General features: G+C 39.8%; 2 protein-coding genes across 4 annotated transcripts in view; both read left to right on the top strand.

Annotated features, from left to right (window-relative positions):
* LOC109845648 lies at window positions 371-1,399 on the top strand. Its single transcript, XM_020414919.1, has one exon. It carries the CDS (start codon window positions 371-373, stop codon window positions 1,397-1,399), a length of 1,029 nt encoding a protein of 342 aa, XP_020270508.1.
* Window positions 5,757-22,860, top strand: part of LOC109844603 (BURP domain-containing protein 9-like) — a 20,891-nt gene continuing 3,787 nt past the window's right edge. For all 3 annotated transcript variants that reach the window (XM_020413708.1, XM_020413709.1, XM_020413707.1), the window contains exon 1: window positions 5,757-6,140. In XM_020413708.1, the coding sequence (XP_020269297.1) occupies window positions 5,798-6,140 (343 nt within the window). In that variant the 5' untranslated portion in view covers window positions 5,757-5,797. The remainder of the gene's footprint in view (window positions 6,141-22,860) is intronic.

The raw sequence follows: 22,860 nt of genomic DNA, 5'->3' as shown, positions 1-22,860 counted from the left end.
ATTATTATTAAATTACATGGATGTTTAAATAAATAATGTTGTGGTTTTTGGATCAGCCTGTTTGTCACCAAATTTAAATTCCTTGTATTTTCTTTTCCTTCTGAGAGAGAAATTGTAGTGAGGATATAATTGTAAAAAGTCAAAGACTAGTGTATTCCATTGAAGACGAAGGTATTTTTGCAAAATGTAGGGACCCCCAAGAGTTTTCCAAATTGTATTTTAATTTTATGTTTTTTGTTATCTTTGGACTGTATAATCGGACTTTGGACACTTTTTATTTTTTTGTGACGGGCTGATCCACGCAACATGTTTATTGCATGAATTTTTAATTCCTTATTATTAATTCATGTCTTTCAAATGCATAGATAAAATGGCTAAAATAGCGAGCGTTGATTTCGAAGTCCTTGACGCTGCTGGCAAGAATTATTTGAGTTGGCATGTGGACCTGAAGTTCCACTTACGTGCCCAGGGCTTATTAGCCACAATTTCAACTCCTGCTCCACCGGCTCCGGCCACTGGTACGGGTAATGCTGTAAATAATGCCGAGGTTGCTACTACAGTGATCGTCTCTGATATAGATAAGGCGAAAGCCATTATCTACATCAGGAGACATATTGATCGGACCCTGAAGGCCGAATACCTGACTGTAGAGGACCCAAAGGAATTGTGGACTGCACTTGAGGACCGATACAAACATCAGAAAGATGTAATCCTCCCACGTGCACGTTATGAGTGGGAAAACCTCCGACTTCAGGACTTTAAGTCCGTAGCTGAGTACAACTCAGCACTTCATAATATCACCTCACGCCTGAAGTTGTGTGGTGAAGAAGTTTCGGAGGAACGCATGTTGGAGAAGACTTACACATCCTTCCACGAGAAGGATGCAATCCTCATGCAACAGTACCGCGAACGAAAGTTCAAAAAGTATTCTGAATTGCACTCCACCCTTCTGATGGCGGAGCAAAACAGAGAATTGCTTTTGGCCACTCATAACCTACGCCCTGCAGGCTCAGCTCCTCTACCCGAAGCTCACATGTTTTCTTCCCAGAAGCAGAAGAAAAAGCATAAGGGTAAATTCAACAAGGGGAAAGCCCCTAAGTGGCAGGCCAGATGTCCACCCCAGAAAAACAACCCGCCCCAGAGCAGCAATAGTGAGGGAAAGAAGAAGTGGAAGAAGAAGACCACTGAGCTGTCGTCCATTCCCAAGAACACTTGGGAGGACAAATGCCACAGATGTGGCATGACTGGACATTGGTCCAGAAACTGTCGCACTCCGCGACACCTCCAAGATCTGTATCTAGCGAGCCAGAAGTCTCCTGTTGAAACAAATCTGGTGGAAAAGCAGCCGTCTACTCAGTTCACTGCTGATGACTTCGAAATGGATGATCTTCTCGACTAGATCCATGTTATCTTTATATGCATTTAAATTCTCATAGTACTTTCATCTTTAGTTCTTTACTTTCCATGTAATGCAATTTACTTTTCAATAAAGATAGTTATTTTCTTTAGATTAAAATATTGCATTCATGTTATAGATGAAGTGTGAGTGCCTTGTGGACAGTGCCTCGACGCACACAATCCTTCGCGAAAGAAGCTATTTCAATAGCTTATATGATTATGACGATCCTGTAATTACGATTTCAGGACTATCTAATATAATAGAAGGATTTGGTGAAGCAATGATATTGCTCCCAAATAAAACGAGACTAATAATAAAAGATGCATTATTCTCTCCGAAATCTAATAGAAACCTCATAAGTTTCAAGGATATTCGTTTAAACGGATATCACTTAGAAACCAATGAAATAAATGAGGATGAGTATTTGTATGTAACTCGTCAAAAAGATGGTTCAAAAACTATCTTAGAACGATTCAAGGGACTCCCGTCGGGTCTCTATCATACATATATTCAACCAGTAGAAGCTAACATGATTGTGCACCAGAAGTGCCATTCTTCGACGAAATTTAAACTTTGGCATAACAGACTGGGTCACCCAGGATCAGCAATGATGCACCGCATCATGAGCCAATCAAGTGGACACAACCTGAAGAACCTGAAGATTCTTCAGAAGAGTGATTACTCATGTCTATCTTGTTTTCAAGGTAAACTGATCACGAGACCTTCCCTTCTGAAAGTGGGATTAGAGTCTCCTAGCTTCTTGGAGAGAATACATGGCGATATTTGTGGGCCTATTCACCCCGCAAGTGGACCATTTAGGTACTTTATGGTACTTATAGATGCATCAACCAAGTGGTCTTACGTGTGCCTTTTGTCCACCCGCAACTTAGCTTTTTCAAAGCTATTGGCACAAATTATTAAGTTGCGGGCTCATTTCCCCGATAATCAAATCAAGAAATTACGTCTTGATAATGCGGGAGAATTCACTTCACAAGTCTTTCAAGACTATTGCCTAGCAACTGGCATCGAAGTTGAACATCCTGTAGCACATGTTCACACCCAGAACGGGTTAGCAGAATCTCTAATTAAGAGATTGCAATGGATTGCTCGTCCATTGTTGATGCAATCACAGTTGCCTGTTGAGGCTTGGGGTCATGCAATATTGCATGCAGCATCACTTATCAGAATACGGCCCTCTGGTGGCCATATTTTGTCACCAATGCAGCTTGCTTATGGTGCACCTCCGAATATCTCACATTTGAGAGTGTTTGGTTGTGCAGTTTACGTCCCAATTGCTCCTCCACAAAGGACCAAAATGGGTCCACAGCGTCGTTTGGGTATCTATATAGGGTTTGATTCGCCCTCTATAATAAGATACCTTGAACCCCAGACGGGTGACGCATTTAAAGCACGTCTTGATGATTGTGAATTTGTTGAGGATTCATTTCCTAAACTTGGCACACAGTCCAGGAAGCCTGACGCTTCTAAGACCATTTCTTGGAACACCAAGACTTTGTCTCATTATGATCCGCGTACTAGTCAATGTGAAGATGAGATCCTAAAGATTCTTCATCTTCAGAATACAGTACATTTACTTCCGGATAAATTCACTGATAACCAGAAGATTGTCAGATCACACGTCCCTGCTGTCAACACGCCAGCTAGGATTGACATCCCCAAAGATGGATGCAATCCGCCGGCAGCAGAAACGGCTGTACCTCAATTGAAAAGAGGACGCCCACCAGGTTCGAAGGACAAAGTCCCTCGTAAAAGAAAAAATCCTGGAGAAATAAAAATGAACCCAACACAGGATACTGAGCTCAGACCAGCTTCCTCTCCCCTCCTAGATTCCCCTGAAGAGGAACAAATAGGAGAAACATCATTAAATTTTGTACGTACTGAGGAGGTACTGGACAGAAAAAGCACAGTCGTCGACGACGACTTTGCGTTCGATATTGCCGTTCACGTCACTGAATACGACGATGACATCGAACCACGGTCTCTAGCGGAATGTAAACGCAGAGACGATTGGCCAAAGTGGAACGAGGCAATAGGAGTAGAGCTGGACTCACTCTTGAAACGCGAAGTCTTTGGACCAGTAGTCCAAACACCTAAAGGTGTAAAACCTGTGGGATATAAGTGGGTCTTCATCAGAAAAAGAAATGAACACAACGAGGTTGTGCGCTACAAAGCACGGCTTGTAGCACAAGGTTTTTCCCAAAGACCGGGAATAGACTATGAAAAAACATATTCTCCGGTTATGGATGGGAATACCTTCCGATTCCTAATAAGCCTCTCATCTCTGGAAGGCCTAGAAATGCAGCTCATGGACGTTGTGACTGCATATCTATATGGCAATATAGATAAAGATATCTATATGAAACTCCCTGAAGGATATAAAATTCCACTAGAGATAGCAGATAGACCTCGGGACGTCTATTCTGTTAGGCTTCAAAGATCATTATATGGTCTTAAGCAATCGGGGAAAATGTGATATAACAGACTAAGTGAGTTCCTTGCTATGCAAGGATTCACAAATGATAAAGTCTGCTCGTGTATCTTTATAAAAAGATCGGGAACACGATTCATTATAGTCGCCGTCTATGTCGACGACTTAAATCTCATTGGATCTCCTGCAGAGATCGCTAGGATATCTGAAAGCCTTAAGAATACTTTTGAAATGAAAGACCTAGGCAAAACAAAGTATTGTCTTGGCTTACAGATCGAACACCTTAAGGGTGGTATCCTGTTACACCAATCCACATATACACGGAAATTACTTAAAAATTTCCGAATGGATAAATGTCATCCTCTTAGTACACCAATGGTTGTTCGATCATTGGATGTAAAGAACGACCCCTTCCGTCCGCTGGAAGAGGGGGAGGAAATGCTAGGTCCTGAAGTACCTTACCTCAGTGCCATTGGAGCACTATTATATCTGGCTAACTGTACGCGTCCCGATATAGCGTTTTCAGTTAACCTACTAGCCAGATACAGTGCAGCGCCCACAAAGCGCCACTGGAATGGAGTTAAGCATCTTCTGCGCTACCTCCAAGGGTCTATAGACCTGGGATTATATTTCCCGAAGGGTGGGTCTCCCACCTTAATTGGTTATTCAGATGCAGGTTACAGGTCTGATCCCCACACCGAGAAATCACAAACCAGATTTGTGTTTACATTCGGTGGTACGGCCATCTCCTGGAGGTCTGTCAAGCAAACCACTGTAGCAATCTCATCCAACCATTCCGAACTCCTCGCGATCCATGAAACCAGCAAAGAATGTGTTTGGCTTCGTTCTGTCATTCAGCACATCTTAGTGTCTACCGGCCTGAAGACTGGTGACCTTGAGCCAACTACTATATTTGAAGACAATGCAGCCTGCGTTGCTCAACTTCAGTCTGGCTTCATCAAGGGTGACAAGACGAAGCACATATCTCCCAAGTTTTTCTGGACGCACGATCTTCAAGAGGAGGAGCAAGTTAAAGTACAGCAGATCCAATCATGTAATAATTTAGCTGACTTGTTCACTAAGGCTCTGCCTAGATGTACTTTTGTAAAACTTGTAAAAGGAATAGGGATGAGACATCTGAAAGACCTACAAGCCTGAAGCTTGTATGGTTCAGGGGGAGTAACCTATGGGTTGTACTCTTTTTCCTTAGGCTGATGGTTTTTTCCCACTGGGTTTTCCACAGCTAAGGTTTTAACGAGGCAAACAAGTTTACTCTGGATCCAGAAGTATCCACCCCATTAGCTTTACGAACCCTGAAGTGTTCATAAGCTAAACTCAAGGTAATGGATGGATAAGGGGGAGTATTATGAGATGAGGGAGGCCTTTGGCCTCCCCCTCAATATCCCTCCATTCACACCTCATTATGGTGATGTAACACCCCATTAAGTGAGGGTGACTCTTGGGTACTCAACCTATTCACATTGATTAGTATAAATATATATCATAGGCCTTTGGCCTATGTACTTGCTTTAAACATTCACCTCTTTAATAAATTCTTTAATAATTGGAAAACAAGAAAAAAAAGAAAGAATGATTGGTCTTGTGTATAGTTTCCTAAACGACAGAAATTAATGTCACTCGCATTCAATATTTATTAAGCTACGTGCTTGCCGAATCTCGACCCGTTCCTTTCAAACTCAAATAAGTCGTGTTTTTGCCCAATCTCGACCGCACAAGTAGCGTGTGAGCGAGCACTATATATTTAAAAACATGCAATAATGCACTCGATCGTAGTAGAGCGAGTACTAAACTAAGGAGCGTGCATGCATGAGGGCACTTATATATATATATTGGTGGTATTATATGTCGAACTGCATTCATCTATAAATGGAGCCCTCGTCTCCGCAAGTAAGCACGGCAAGCAAAGCGCAGAAGTAGAAGAGCAATATATGGCTACTTTTCCTTTAGCCTTAGTCGTCCCCCTTCTCCTCTTCTTCACTCTCTCCCCTCTCTCTTCTCACTGTGCTAATAACATCGAGTCAGGACTAGCTGTCCCTTCACCAGTCACCCCCAAGGCTGCCGCAATCCAGTACTGGTATGCCAATGTTCGCAACAACAAACCTCCCCCGCACGTCTTTCTCTCAAAACTCTCCTCGCTGCCCCCTCTTGAGCTGCTCATCACCGACTCCGACAACATGAAATCGTTCGAAGACGCGAAAAGATTAGAAAACCTCTTTGAGGAGCGTAGGCACAAAGTCGTCCCGCCTCTTTCTTGGAACTGGAACAGCAACGGTATGTTATTTGTTTTTTTTTTTTGGTATGTTATTTGTTACTTCTATTAAGATGTGTCTAGGAAGTAATTTACGCGTTAGACGTTGTATTTTATTAAATTTTTTATGCATTTGACGTTGCATGTTTCTATCATGACTTTTACTTTGGTATATGTATTTGTATTCTTCACTAGAGTTTTAATTTTATAGTCATTCTACAATATATATCTGTATATATTGATTGTTGTTTTTGGAATGAATTTTCTTTAAGGATTTAGGGTCTATTTATAACGTTTGGAAAAACACTATGTACTAATAAAATAATAATATTTTACTATGCATGCGGGTCCAAGTCTTAAATTTTCTTCGGTGGGGCCCACGACTTTTGACAAAAAATTAAAAACATGGGCTGCTCTTCAATCAGCAGCCCGTGTGAGGAATATTAAAAATATTCAACAATCCCCTACAATTTTTTTTAAAAACTAGTGTCTTGTAACGGTGCCGTTGTTTCAATCGTTGTGCATAAGAAAGATGTCGCAAGGACTTGAATCCTATTTAGACCAACTGAATAAAAGATAGGTGCATGGTGTCGCAGAGACTTGAACCAGCACATGTCTAAAAATCCAACGATCACACAAGATCAAACTTATCTGTGATAGTTTTCACTTTGAACCACACTTTCCTTTGCCTTTGCCTTGCCTTTATCTTTGCACATTTATGGCCATGTACATGTCCTGATTTCTGCTAGGGCTCTATGTATCTTTCCACAAGACATCATAGGAGACGGTCAAATCTCCACTCATGCATAGGTGAGTTCTTTAGGTATGTTTCCTATCAAACATCCCGCATCCGAAATGTTTTGAACTCATTAAGGCTTAAGAGCCATCCTCTCTCATTATAGGATTCTAGGTGAGTCCTTTAGGTGTGTTTCCTATCTAATACCCCGCATCCAAAATGCTTTGGACCCATTAAGGCTTAACAGCCATCCCCTTTACATGATAGAATTCTAGGTGAAAAGATCAAAGTTTTACTCGGGTAGTTCAGCCAGGTAAGGATAGTATTAGAGGTTGATCAAAGATTAATTAAGTACCTCGTTCCTTGCAGAGCGCGTTACGCAACCCCCAAACCTTGCCTTAGACATCGACTAATCCAAGAAAACTTGAACCCTTTCACTTATAAATCTTACTTAACTTTTGAACCATTTATCTCGTCATTAGTAGCATAAGCTTTGAACTAATAACTAGATGTAAATTGTAAGTATTTGTAAGACTACCAACTTTTGTAAATCTTACTTAACTTTTGAACTAATTATCTTACTATTAGTAGCATAAGCTTTGAACTAATAATTTAATAAACATAGTAAATATTTGTAAGACTTACAAAACTTTGAGACCCATTTCAGCATTCGTTCTTTCGACTATGTCCTTTTTCAGACCCTTAGTCAAATAATCAGCCACATTCTCTGAAGACCGGACGTCAATCACAGAGATGACTCCTTGACAAATGAGCTCTCTTAAATAGTTATGCTTCAAACGAATGATCCGTTTCTTTCCATTGAACAACGAGTTCGCTGCCACAACACTCGTCGCTTGATTATCACTATAGATAGTAATTGTGCCTTACAATTCCGTTAATGGAAGGTCTCGGAGAAAACAACTGAGCCATTCAGCTTCATCTTCTGCAGCACAGAGTGCGGAGAACTCAGATTCCATCGATGACTGTGCAATCATGGTCTGCTTCTTAGACTTCCAAGAGACGGCAGCTCCACCCATAGTGAAGACAAATCCTCCAGTAGATCTGCACTCATCTGGTTCTGAGCACCAGCTCGCATCTGAATAGCCTTCGATTACAGCTGGATATCCAGTATAGAATAGGTCCATACCTGTAGTTCCTTTTAAATATCTCATCAATCTCTGGACAGCATCCCAATGAAGCTTTCTAGGATTACTTGTGAACCTACTAAGCATTCCTATAACGAATGCTATATCTAGCCTTGTGCAGCTCATCGCGTACATAAGACTCCCAATGATCTTTGAGTACCTTAGCTGCTCTACTGGTCTTCCAGTGTTCGGTCGGAGCTTCTTGTTGTAATTGTATGGCACTGATAGTACTGCCAAGTCATTGTAGCCATACTTCCTTAGCATGCTCTCGACATAATGAGATTGAGACAATCCAATACCCTCTTCAAAGTATATGATATTGATTCCAAGAATTACGTCCGTAGTTCCAAGTTCCTTCATGCTGAACTGTGCTGAAAGAAATTTCTTGGTAAATATTACTATCTCCAAATCACTCCCAATGATGAGCATATCATCCATATAGAGGCAGATGACCACCATCTTTCTTTTAGCGACCTTGATGTATAGGCACTTGTCAGATTCACTGACTTGATACCCATTATTGCGAACAACCCCATCGAACTTCTCATGCAAGAGTATTGGTGCCTGCTTAAGTCCATATAAAGACTTAACAAGTTTACAAACCTTACCAGCTAGAGCATCAAGTCCTTCTGGTTTACAAACCTTACCAGCTAGAGCATCAAGTCCTTCTGGTTTCTCCATGTAGATCTCTTCTGTGAGATCTCCATTGAGAAAGGCAGTCTTTTTCTCCATGTAGATCTCTTCTGTGAGATCTCCATTGAGAAAGGCAGTCTTCACATCCATCTGATATATAACGAACCTTTTAATTACCGTCCATGTGATAAGTACTCTGATGGTAGTGATTCTGCAAACTGGTTTATAGATATCAAAGAAATCTATACCTTCTTTCTGAGAGAATCCTTTCATCACCAGTCTTGCTTTGTACTTTTCAATAGTACCATCAGGACGAAGATTCTTTTTGAAGATCCACTTGTAATTGATAGGCCTTACACCTTTAGGCACATCCACCAGCTCCCAAGTGTGATTTTCGATCAATGAATCCATCTCATCATCTATAGCTTCTTTTCACAGAAGAACGTCTGCTGACTGTATTGCTTCTTAAAAAGTCTGTGGATCTCCTTCCACATTATAGGTGATGAAGTCATCTCCAAAATCTTTCTGTCTTCTGAAGCGCTTGGAAGATGGTTCGATAACTCCTTCATCATTGACTGGCTCCTCTTGTGCATTTGATGTATTAGCATTCTCTACTACATCTTTGAGCAATAAACCTTTATGTTTGATAAACTTATCCTCAAAGAATTCTGCATCCCGAGCTTCAATGATGGAGTTGGTTCCAAGGTCTAGGAACTTGCACGCATTGCTATCTCCAGCAAAACCAAGAAACACACATCTGTTTACCTTTGGTCCGAGCTTAGGCCTTCTGATATCTGGAATTCGAACATATGCAAGACACCCCCACACTTTGAGACTATCCAAAAAATCTGGATATCCCAACCATAACAAATGAGGAGTACTATCAGTTTTGGAATATGATACTCTGTTCAGAATCCAGTTTGCCATTAGCAAAGCCTCTCCCCAATAGCAGGTAGGTAGACCAGATGTGATTAGCATCGAATTCACCATTTCGGTCAATGTGCGATTCTTTCTTTCTGCAATCTCTTTAGATTGCGGAGAATACGGAGCAGTAGTTTCTGCAATGATTCCATGCTCATTGAAGTATGCTTTCGATTCCTTAGATCGGTATTCTCCTCCTCTGTCGCTCCTGAGTCTTTTCACATGCAATCCAAGCTGCTTCTCTACTCGAGTTCGAAACTCAACAAATTTGTTGAAGGCTTCATCTTTAGATTTCAACAGGTAAATGTGACAGAAACGAGAATGGTCGTCGATGAAGGTGATGATCACTTCTACAGGAGTTATCTTTATTGTTGGTGCATGTGGTTAAATCTGGAATAATACAGATATATAACAAAAAAAACTAAAAGAAAGCTGAAGTACAATAATTTAAAATTTTCTAACCCAGCTGCTGTGCGTTTGTAAAACGTTGTGCTTAAAGCATTATTTAGCCTACTCCGATGCAAGGATCCCAAGGCCAAATTGCTTTCAGGAATAGCAGTCCAGTATTCTGGTGTGCACTGACCCAGTACTGTCAAGATCTTCTCGATCTATAAGGCAAAGATCTCCTCGATCTATCAGACCTTTTCGGTCTAGGCACTGTTCCTACGAGCACTAACTATTCTACAATACATATCTGTATATATTGATTGTTGTTTTTGGAATGAATTTTTCTTAAGAATTTGGGGTCTATTTATAGCATTTGGAAAATACTATGCACTAATAAAATAATAATATTTTACTATACATGCGGGGCCCATATCTTAAATTTTCTTCGGTGGGGCCCACGACTTTTGATAAAAAATTAAAAACATGGACTATATTACCTTGTTTTTATATTATAGTTGTTATGGTATTCGCTCACTCAAGATACAATATTCACAAAATGATACGATAAGAATCATAGTCAACTCCTAAGAGTTCTAGGCATTTTGACTTCTAAGTCGAGTATCAAGACATTGGCTCTTTATCAAGATAAGCCCAAGGCACATCAACTCCTCAGTCGAGTATCAAGCCCTCGGCTCTTTAACAAGGTAAGCCCAAGACACCACATATGGTCGAATCCTCCAGTACAACTCGACCATCATGGCTAGATTACAAGACCTTGGTACTTTACCAAAGTATAAACCCAAGGCATAATTGCAGAGGTCTCGGCCCCACCGACTCATAAAGCCGGCACTCTGGTGTCGACAAAAGAGGCGATACTAGCCGATACAAAAGACCTTGACATGCCAGATGAGTCGACATCTTTATATCGACCCAAAAGGCGGTTATTAAGCTAAGATAAGACGATGTTTTACTTAGTCGGACAAGCCGACACTCTTAAATCGACATGAAAGGCGGTGCCGGTCAGCCCTTTTATCAAGGATGACCCTATTTAAGGTAGTCGACCACTTACTGGGCATTTCTCAGAAATGACTTAAGGGACGTTCCTTGCTGTCGACTAAGTTGAGGAGTCGATCCTGGTCTCAAGCCTCTCCCCCCGAGCAAATGTCGACATCTTAGTCCACCTCAAGCAAGTCTTATCCAGATATTGGTCTGACAAAGTCTCCATGACTTGTCAGCTCAATCACTTTCCAGAAAATACAGAGATACATTATCTCATAATGAAGTGATTTCCCCTTCAGTCACCAGTCGACACATGTAAAGCAAGGGACGACTCAGCATGCCTGCGTGCCTTTTGCCATGCTCACAAGTCACTTCCTGAATATCGTGGAGACGCCATCTTCCATGCTAAAATGACTTCCCTTCCAGTCACCAGCCAACACTTGTAAAGAGAGGGATGACTCATCTTTCAACTCACGTTTTGCCATTGCCATTCTACATGGCCGAAATGACCAATCTACCACGGACATCCATGCTATATATAGATGTTATTCACCATCAGAGCAAAGGAGGACCGATAAAAGCAAAAAGGAGAGAGAAGCCAAAAATGGCAAGAAACAAATAACAATCTAACTCTTCTAGTTCATCCAATCTGAGAGATGATAATCTCTAATATACATAGCATAAGAACGCATAGTTCTAAACTCCACTCAAGCTCATGTTTATCAACTGACTTGATCATCGGAGGAACCATGGGGGTATCGGTCATTGCCCTCTCACGAGTTATTTCTGTCTGTACAGCGCGGACATCAGACTCTCGTTCAAGAACTAGGCATAAAGCTGGAGAAGGGAACGAGCCCTTCATCATCCTTCACCACCCCGTAACAATCATCTTCTGTATTAATTGGTTGTTTGATATCGAGCATCAACAGTTTAGCGCCCACCGTGGGTCTTTCTTCTTTTTTTAGGAAGACACACCAAGTTCTGAACAAGGGTATGATTTTAATCACTCTGAAGAACAATACCGAAATTGTACCATTCAAGCTAAATGAAGTCAGAAGTTGCATCATTCAAGCTAAAGAGGATTAGCCTATGGCTATGAGGAGCCAATATAGGTGTAGCCCTCAAAGGCCACTATAGCTTTCCGGAGAGCGTCTGTCGGGTGGGTCATCCACTAAATGATGGGACCGCAACCAAAACCCCGAATGCCCTCTTGGAGAAGACACACCACTATGGTAATTGTCTGGCTTGGACATGCAGCACAGGCTTCTTATCGCCGCCACAGAAGAACTCTAGACAAACTCCATCTTCTGGACAACCAAGAAACCTAGAGTTGGATCACAAAGCAGAACCCTACCTCCTCCAAGGGTTATGAGAAGATCCAATATCACTAAAGCTCTCATTGACAATAGCTCATATGAGTATAAGAGTAGTGATTAAGTCTGTGGTAGGCACCTCGGACCAGATAGACTTTCATTCGTAGAACCCAAGATATCAAGGATGAGATTGCCGGGAAAACCTAGGGCCTATCAGCTGATTGTTCTCAGGAAGAATGATCTTGGACCTTCAACTGACGCCTTTACCACTAAAGTTGCCTAAGCTCTGGTGGTCGAAGCATGCGACCCACATGATCTCCATAAGAGAGAGTTCCACATCCACAGCATGGTCCAACCCCCCCATACTCCTCAAGCTCCAAGAAAGCCACCATGGTTTGTCATTTTTAAGGAGTACAATACCGGCTAGTGGATTCCCTCCCCAAGAGAGGTTCCACCACAAAAGATACCATGTAGCTTTTAGTCGTGCCCTCAACCCTCACATGGAAAACGTCATTCAACATAATTCATGGCGTATGGCCAGTTCCTTTTACCAAAAGTCGATGTGCCAACCATCCGCCTTCAAAGCCTTACTGGAGATTCACACTCAGAAGGAACCTGACTGATGAGATGGAAAATAGAGTTTCGACTCATCTTCTTCATACCAATAAGTTGTCCACTATGAAAGCAAGCAAAATCTAACTAAAAGATGTTCTATACTGACGGCCTCACCCATTGCAAAATTACCCCTGAAGCAGAACCGGAGCAAGATCATAAGTGGTTCAACCCCCTTTTGAGCATCAGATGCATGTAAAGGATATTTTTTCATGACAATGTAAAATACAGAACTGATAAAATGTCATTTAATAAGAATTTACTCTAAACTCGCAAGGATCAATGCTTCACTATGGCCAAAGGCCTAGGCATCATATAAGACCTAGGCACCCCAATCAAGCCCTTGGCTCTTTATCAAGGTAAGCTCAAGGCACCACAGATGGTCAAATCCTCATAATGCGACTCGACCATCATGCCGAATATCAAGACCTTGACTCTTTATCAAGATAAGCCCAAGGTACAAAGACTCCTTAGTCGAATATCAAGCCATTGGCTCTTTATCAAGATAAGCCCAAGGCACAACGAGTCAACGACTCCTCAGTCGAATATCAAGCCTTTGGCTCTTTATCAAGATAAGCCCAATGCATAACGACTCCTCAGTCGAATATCATGCCCTTGGCTCTTTATCAAGATAAGCCCAAGGCACAATGACTTCTCAGTCGAATATCAAGCCCTTAGCTTTTTATCAAGATAAGCCCAAGGCACAACGAATCTTCAGTCGAATATCAAACCATTGGCTCTTTATCAAGATAAGCCCAAGGCTTAACGACTCCTCAGTCAAATATTAAGTTATTGGTTCTTTATCAAGGTAAGCCCAAGACACAACTTATGGTCGATTCCTCCAGCTCTCATCGGTCATCATGGATAATTCCTTGGTACCTTATCAGGAATAAATCCAAAGCACAACCCTTCGTCCGACTCCCACAATCATCTCTCGGTCTTATGGGAAGGAAAGACCCAGACGACTCTCTCGAGCCTCGGCGTTCGAATCCTCATTCGAACATCAAGCCCTTGGCTCTTTATCAAGATAAGCCCAAGGCACAACGACTCCTCAGTTGAATATCAAGACCTTGGCTCTTTATCAAGATAAGCCTAAGGCACAATGACTTTTCAGTCGAATATCAAGACCTTGGCTCTTTATCAAGATAAGTCCAAGGAACAATGACTCCTCAGTCGAATATAAAGCATTTGGTTCTTTATCAAGGTAAGCCCAATGCACAACTTATGGTCGATTCCTCCGGCTCTCATCGGTCATCATGGACAAGTCCTTAGTACCGTATCAGGAATAAATCCAAGTCACAACCCTTCGGCCGGCTCCCACAGTCATCTCTCGGGCTTAGGAGAAGGAAAGACCTAGTCGACTATCTCGAGCATAGGCATACGACTCCTTAGTCGAATATCAAGCCCTTGGCTCTTTATCAAGATAAGTCCAAGGCATAACGACTCTTCAGTCGAATATCAAGCCCTTAGCTCTTTATCAAGATAAGCCCAAGGCATAACCCGATAATAAATCACTACTCGACCATACGAGGATTATGAAGACCTAGGCACCTCTGTAAGACCTAGGCACCCAACCTCAGAGTTGTCATTCTGTCAAAAAGATATTCATAAACCTAAGGTACGAATATTAAACGTATGGCTAATAACTTAAGCAGTCGTCTGTCAAGTTCTGGTCAGTTAAACGCTCAGCCAGAATAAAGCATCAAGTGAAATAATTATCATAAGTCCCCTGTACGCGTCGACACACTACAACTAACTCACTTCAACCAACATCTCAGATGAGAACGAAGCTACAAAGCTCAAAGAATACAAACAATAAAGGCAAGCTCAAGAATGGAAATAAAATTTTATTTTCGTTCAATAAGAGTAAACTTTGTTACAAACTTATCTATAAAAAAAGAGAAGAGCAAAAAAAAAGGAGAAACATGCAGGTCGTCAAAGCTCTCGACCAAGCTCAGGAGTCAGACTTGGAGAACTCCTAGTGGCAGCAAGGGTTGAAGATTCCCCAGGAGCCCCAGCAACAGGCTCGACCTCATCAACATTCGCTGATAAATCAAAACCGCCTCTAATTTTCTCGACATCTTTTAACAAATCGAGACAACAGGAGACGCAGGAAGGGTAGAAGCGATCTGGAGTTGGATGAGAGTCGCAAGGAACCAAGGAAGTGAAGTAATCAACCCCAGCTTTACAAGCTAAGGCTACTTCAGCCTTCCCTATAGGGCCGTGACGCCAGTCGTCAACCACCTTCTTTCTATGCTGCTCTGAGTTCAGACGAGCAAGTTGATTCTTCAGTTTGTCGACAATGATTGTGGATGCCTGAAGCTTTGATTGTAGCTCTTCAAATTCCCCCATCGTCTTTTCAAAAGACAAGCGACTTATTCGAGCCTCTACCTCAGTCGTCGTCCTACGACGTTTCTCCGACTCAGCCTCCACCTGGAGATGAACCATCTCCCTCTGAAGGTCCTCGATGATCCTCATATTCTTGGAGAATTGGATTCGAAAGCTCTTAAGGAGCTCTTCCTTCTCATCCAGACTCTGGCGCCAAACGCCTTCTTTGTGAGCCAACTCCGCCTCCAAAACAGTGATCCTCTTTTCTGCCTCTTCCTTGGCCGACTTCTCCTTAGCCAGCTTTGCTTGGCCTTCCAGGGACCGCTCAAGTCGATTGAACAGAGCATGTCCTAGCGAAGTCCCCTGAGCTAAACAAGCTTGGAGAGCTTGGAGTATGCCAACACTTGGCATATCCTTCAAAATCCTTCCGTCAGCACTATTCTTCATCTGGTCTGTCGGAGTTCCAGTTCTCCCCTCGACGACGTCGTTCGCCCTAATCGGCTCCTTGCTAGGGCGATGAGACGCCTCAAGATTAGTACTGGGGCCGACAACATCCTCCTCGACCACTGGGACCATAGTCTCCCTGCTAGGAGAAGACTCGTCTATCCGCCCTACATTTTCCAAGCAGTTAAGCTGAGTTATCAGTGGACCCGTACCAACTAGTCTAACTAGGCGTCGCCTCTCAACCCTTATCCTTCCCCTCAATTCAGAGGCAATGTTAGTTGCTTGAGGCATCAAGACAGCTACCTCCTCTGCACTAAAAGACCCCATCAGCTTCTTATAGGGTCTAGAAGTGGAGCTCGCCCCCTCGGTCCCTGTATTCCTCTTGCGATTTTCTGCTAACAAAGGAACGGGGCTCGTCCTTGCCTCGAAGCCAGTGGAAGACAAAATCATAGACATGCCCGTCGTTTGGAGAGACACATTGTCAAATAGAGCATCACTCTCTCGGGACCCGGCATAAGAACGGATATTTTCCATATCTATCATCTCGGAGTCACTGAGGGTAACTGGCCGCAAAACGTCTTTATTCGCCCCCGGCCAGTCTGAGCAGGCAAAGATGCTGTCGCCGCCATAGACCCTCACGAACTACCTCCTCCAGTCCTCATCTAACTCCAAAGAGTCAAAAACAAGATAGAGCTCCCAACGATAGTGGAAAGAGTAATGTGGGTCCTTCTCAGCTGACCCCACGATGATCTAATGCCCAAGCACTCTCAAGCTTGGTTGAACACCAACACGATAGCAGATGATGATAAAATCCACCAAAATTCCCACTGTGTTCGGATAGAACTAGAAAGGGGAGACCCCTAGAACAATGTGCACCTCTTTGATAAAAGGGTGCAAGGACAACCGTAAGCCATACTCCAAATGGGCTAAGTATAGCGGCGCTCGACCCTCGCCATGGTAGTACACTGGCTCGCTCATCCCCGGCACCGCCAAAGTGAGAGTCCGAGGGATATTGTATTCATCATATAATCCCACCTGATTGTCCATATGGACCTTCGAGCGAATAAGGAAAAGAGCAGCAAGACTCTCCTCACTACGGACAGAGTTCGAAGCTTGGGAAGCCATGAAAGATTTCTTCTTAGAAGAAGCTTGGAGAAATATTAGGAATTTTTCCAGAGCAAAGGTTCGTTAAAGAACTATCTTAACATCAAAAAGCTATTTATAAGCTTTCAAGGAAGAATATAAAGGGATTTTCAAAAGACGCAGCAGTTTTCGAAACAACCAGGTCAGATCCACATCAGAATCTAAAGCGGTTCACTCGAAACATGAAGCGCCACCCTCATTTAATGCCTCATGTCCCAATACTCAAAAAGTGGAAGATCCTCCCTCTACCCATGACGTTTCATCTCCTAAAAAGACGGTTCAGATCTTTTGATGACGTTAGTCACGAATAACAGAGTTAACAATAGATGTCCAATCAAGACAAGCCACATCTCCAAGATTGAGACCTCTCAGTTTCTCAACCTCAGCAGGCCTGTATTGATTAGAGCATATCTTATTTCGACTAAAAGCCAACTCCAAGTGAAATGGGCCAACTGTTATGGTGTTCGCTCACCCAAGATACAATATTCATAAAATGATACGATAAGAGTCCTAGACAACTCCCAAGAGTTCTAGGTATTTCGACTCCTAAGTCGAATATCAAGACCCTGGCTCTTTATCAAGATAATCCCAAGGCACATCAACTCCTCAGTCGAGTATCAAGCCCTCAGCTCTTTATCAAGGTAAGTCCAAGACACCACATATGGTCGAATCCTCCAGTACAACTCGACCATCATGACTAGATTACAAGATCTTGGTACCTTACCAAAGTATAAACCCAAGGCATAATTACAGAGACCTCGCCCCATAGACTCATCAAGCCGGCACACTGGTGTCGACACAAGAGGCGATACAAGCTGATACGAGAGATCTTGGCATGCCAGACGAGTCGACATCTTTATATCGCCCCAAAAGGTTGTTATTAAGCCGAGATAAGACGACATTTCACTCAGTCGGACAGGCCGACACCTCTAAGTCGATACGAAAGGCGGTGCCGATCGGCCCTTTTATCAAGGATGACCCTATTTAAGGTAGTCGACCACTCACTGGGCATTTCTCAGAAACAACTTAAGGGACGTTCCCTGCTGTCGACTAAGTTGAGGACTCGACCCTGGTCTTAAGCCTCTCCCCCCGAGCAAATGTCGACATCTCAGTCCACCTCGAGCAAGTCTTATCCAAATATTAGCCTGACAAAGTCTCCATGACTTGTCAGCTCAATCACTTCCCAGAAAATAAGGAGATACATTCTCCCATAATGAAGTGACTTCCTCTCCAGTCGTCAATCAACGCCTGTAAATCAAGGGACGACTCTGCATGCCCACGTGCCTTCTGCCACGCTCACAAGTTACTTCCCAGATATCGCGGAGATGCCATCTCCCATGGTAAAATGACTTCCCTTCCAGTCGCCAGCCGACACTTGTAAAGAGAGGGATGACTCATCTTCTAGCTCACACTTTGCCACCGCTATTCTGCATGGCCAAAATGACTAATTTACCATGGACATCCACGCTATATATGGATGTTATTCACCATCAGAGCAAAGGAGGACAGATAGAAGCAAAAAGGAGAGAGAAGCCAAAAAAGGCAAGAAACAAATAACAATCTAACTCTTCTAGTTCATCCAATCTGAGAGATGATAATCTCTAATGCACATAGCATAAGAACGCATAGTTCTAAACTCCACTCAAGCTCATGTTTATCAACTGTCTTGATCGTCGGAGTAACTACGGGGAACCGGTTCCCGTCCTGTCACGAGTTATTTTTGTCTGTGCAGCGCGGACATCAGACCCTCGTTCAAGAACTAGGCATAAAGCTGGAGAAGAGAATGTGTCCTCCATAATCCTTCACCACCTCGCAACAATCCTCTTTTAGATTAATTGGCTGTTAGTATTAATTAATTATATTGTATGCCACTTCAAGTTTGTCTAACTTGGTCCCTAAAACTTCCAATGTTATTGTAAAACTCTACATCATATTAATTATTACTACTATATAATAATATATTAATAGCAAATTGCATGTTAATAAATTATTTATGGAAAGAGTATAAAAGATAGAATTGTTCTAAAATTATACCCTGACACTCCCTTTTTTTGATATTATAGTCTAATCATAACTACACTAAATTAATTATTATTGTTAATTAATTATATTATATGCCACATCAAGTTTGTCTAACTTGGTCCATAAGACGTCTAATGTTATTGTAAAACTCTACATCATATTAACTATTACTAATGCATAATAATATATTACGAGGCAAATTGCATGTTAATAAATTATTTATGGAAAGAGTAGAAAATATAGAATTGTTCTAAAATTGTACACTGACACTCAATTAGAAAAATTACAAAAACTTTCTATGGACTATATTACCCTAATCTTTTTTGATTTTACATTCTAATCCTAACTAAACTAAATTAATTATTATTGTTAATTAATTATATTATATGACATTTCAAGTTTGTCTAACTTAGTCCCTAAAACTTCCAATGTTAATGTAAAACTCTACATCATATTACTAATGTATAATAATATATTAATAGACAAATTGCATGTTAATAAATTATTTATGAAAAGAGTAGAAAATATAGAATTGTTCTAAAATTATACCATGACACTCATATAGGAAAAATACAAAGAGTATTTTTACGTTTAGGTAACAGGGCAGACGGTACAAACATGTTATTTTAGAAAACATTAGGATATTTAAGTGCAGCAAGATATAAGTAGAGGTGTATAACTTTTGTACTATAAATTAATTACAAGTTTGTCTAATTTGGTCCCTAAACCTTTCAATACTATGTAAACTCTACATCATATTAATTATCACTAATGTATAATAATATATTAATAGACAATTGCATGTTAATAAATTATTTATGGAAAGAGTAGAAAATATAAAATTACCCTAGAATTATAACATGACACTTACATATGAAAATTACAAAGAGTATTCTTGCGTCTAGGAAACAAGATGGAAGGTATAAATATACAATTTTAAAAAATATTAGGATATTTAAGTGCAACAAGATACATGTGGATGTATATAACTTTCATAAACTATAAGGTATTTAAGTTCGATTAAGTCTATAAAGATTTAAAACATTTGTTAACCACAAATAATTGTATGTGATCCTATTGATAAATAATATTTATCATATAATATAAGGCTAGATGCTTAGCTTATATTTATATAGTAGAGAAGGTGTGGAAAAATTAAACATCATATTTTAAATAATCCCAAGATTTTGAATTATTTTCTAAAATTATATACATTGCTTAGAAAACTTTAGAAGAGGCTTTCAAAGGACTACTACAAAGTGTTGGGCATCACATAAGTATTGGACAACTAAAATCTATGATATCAAATTGCAGAAATTGGTGATATGTAAAAAATACTAGGTGTCACATGAGATAATATTCATACATAATATAACATTGTAAGCTATAATCTAACATATTAATAAATTTTAAATATAAGAATTTGCATGAAAATATATGCTTAAAATGTGGGAGAGCCGAGAGTAGAGAGATTTTGGGGACAAATTGTGAACTTTCGTGGGTTTCACTTTTAGTTCCCAAACATGACCGAAACCCTAGCACATAATCAAATTTAAAATGACTTGATTTTGTTGATATCTTCAAATGGATGTACAGCCAATATTTTTTATAACGATCGATATATTAGGAAAAAATCCCCAATTAAAATAAAACAATACAAAACCATAAATTTTATCGAGTAAGGTCTTTAACCTGATCTATCGGCCAATATAGTGATATACCAGCCGATGTTTAATACATTGTCTATAAGAGCAATATTTAAAGATAATTTAGATATAAGTTCCTTGATCTTAGAAGATCTTCAATAATTTTATATTATTCCCTTAAAATTTTGAAATTGCTTATAATTTAAGGGACTAATATTGAATTATTAAAAAATTAAGGGATAAAAATGTGAACAAGCCAAATTTTAAAAAAGTTTTTTTTTTTTGAAAACTCTCTCAGCTATGGGGATTGTCTCAAAAAAACCCACCCGATTGATTTAATTTGGCAAACATCCTAGCTATGAGGGTGTTGTAGATAACCTCTTTTAACTTTAGTGCGATTTTAGAAAACACCTCTCGATTATAGAGTGTCTCATAAAAACTCCCCTAATCTTTTACACTTTTCTCAACAAAACCCCTTAATGTAGTTACTTGAATATGTGATTTGGAGAAAATACCCTTTTGAAGAAAGCTATTTTAGTTAAAAAAAAAACTCCCAACCGATAATAAAGGGATTACTACCAATTTATAAGTCTTTTTTCCTTCTATATCTCCTCTTTTTCTTTAATCTAGCAAAAGCCAAGCTAATTGCTTTATGGTTGAGAGATATTTTGGTCTTTCCAAATCAAATACTTATCATATAATAGAATAGACTCAATGATATTAGTTCTGAGCGATTAAGTGAGAAAAGTTTATAGGATTAAATCAAAAAATTAAACTTGAGAAAGATCAGTTGAGAAAGATTATCTACAACACCCCAAATTTGACAAAGATTTACTCTGTTTCAAGTCAGTAATTTCATGACCAAAGGCCAGGTTTCGAGGTTTGTCACCCATCTCCCTTTAGTATCCTACTAACTTGGTGACTGGATGGGGTAGGACCGTAGGGGGCCCAGTTCACCCATGCTCATGGTTTACTAGTAAGGGTGGAGGGCTCAAACTCGAGCCTTGGCTCAGGAATCCGCCTTACTAGGTTTTCCTCATATCCAAAAAATAAGTTAAGGGTTTTTTTTTTTAACATTGCCTCACATAGTTAAGAGGGATTTTCTAAAATTAACCCTTAAAATGCAACTTAAGGCACATGTGACATCAATCTTATAAAACAAGATTTTATTGCAAGTATATCACTCTATGAACTGAGTTGGGTTATGTGTCCTAAGATTTATCATATACATCAACTCTAAAAATCTTTTGCTACAAGAATCTCTAAGAGAAATTTAATCTTTATTTGTGAAGGGTATGTGATCCTTCTGATTCACCTTGTCTCTCATGATTTGTAATATAACTATTTGATAAAATAAATTAAATTGTTTATTTTTATAGTTCTCACCTTCTTATAAGCTTATGAAGCACGTAGCTTGGGTATGAGCATTGTTGCGAATAATGGATTCATATAACTCTCAACCTAAAATTTTGAATGTTGTTTGACATTGGATAGATCTGAATTATTTGTTAAAATACAATCCATAGTGCATAATATGTATAAATCATTCTCATATTATATTTTATAATTTTTTGAAACTAGAGAGTAATCATTTTGACAAATCGATTAATTAGTTGGGAAGATGTAGAAAGACTACAATATCAGAATTTAGAATTGATCATATAATTTATGTTTTCTTTATTGATTGAATTTACACATTCTGACGAAGAAAATTCTAAAAAAATATTTTTGAATATCTATAATACTTAGTCGCCAGATAAATAATAGGTGAAAGTAAACAAAAGGTGAAAGTGATTTCTTTGTAGTTAAATAAAATCTTATATGACCAGATGAAACCTACCATTTTATTTTAATGAATTCAAGAATTTATTTTTATCATTAATAATAATAGTTTTTTTATATTGGTCCCTTACATCATTAATATTTTGAAATTAGATCTTCAAATCATTAAATTGCTCTTAAGTAATTAATATTTTAAGTCTTTTTTTGTAGAAGGCAAAATGTTGAAACCAACAAGATATTATAAATGGAAATATCCAAAAAAATTAATATATTATCATAATCATAAACTTTATTTTGCAAACATGTTATAGTAAATAAATAAATTTAAAATAAATAATTTAGATATTTAACCACGTGTAATGCACGTGCATTCCACCTAGTATGTGGAAAATTTTATGTCAACTTAAGTGGATAGGAAGTAGTCATCCACCAACTTTTCTATCCATTGATGTTGCCTTGGGATCTGTGAAAGATATGAAGAATCTTTTGAGATTTGTGCTTCTTTTGATGGCAAAAATGTAAATGCAAGATAAGTGGATAAAAAGTTTGGTGGATAAGGCCTTATATCCACTTAAGTTGACATAAGCTCATATATATATATATATATATATATATATATATATATATATATA

This window comes from Asparagus officinalis, chromosome 6 (genome assembly GCF_001876935.1).
Source record: "Asparagus officinalis chromosome 6, Aspof.V1, whole genome shotgun sequence".
In the NCBI taxonomy this organism is placed as follows: Eukaryota; Viridiplantae; Streptophyta; class Magnoliopsida; order Asparagales; family Asparagaceae; genus Asparagus; species Asparagus officinalis.
Note: the sequence above shows the minus strand (reverse complement) of the source record. Positions and strands in the feature narration are given on the sequence as shown.

Excerpts from the sequence above, each read along its gene's own strand:
- LOC109845648 (XM_020414919.1), top strand. The coding sequence starts at position 371 with ATGGCTAAAATAGCGAGCGTTGATTTCGAAGTCCTTGACGCTGCTGGC.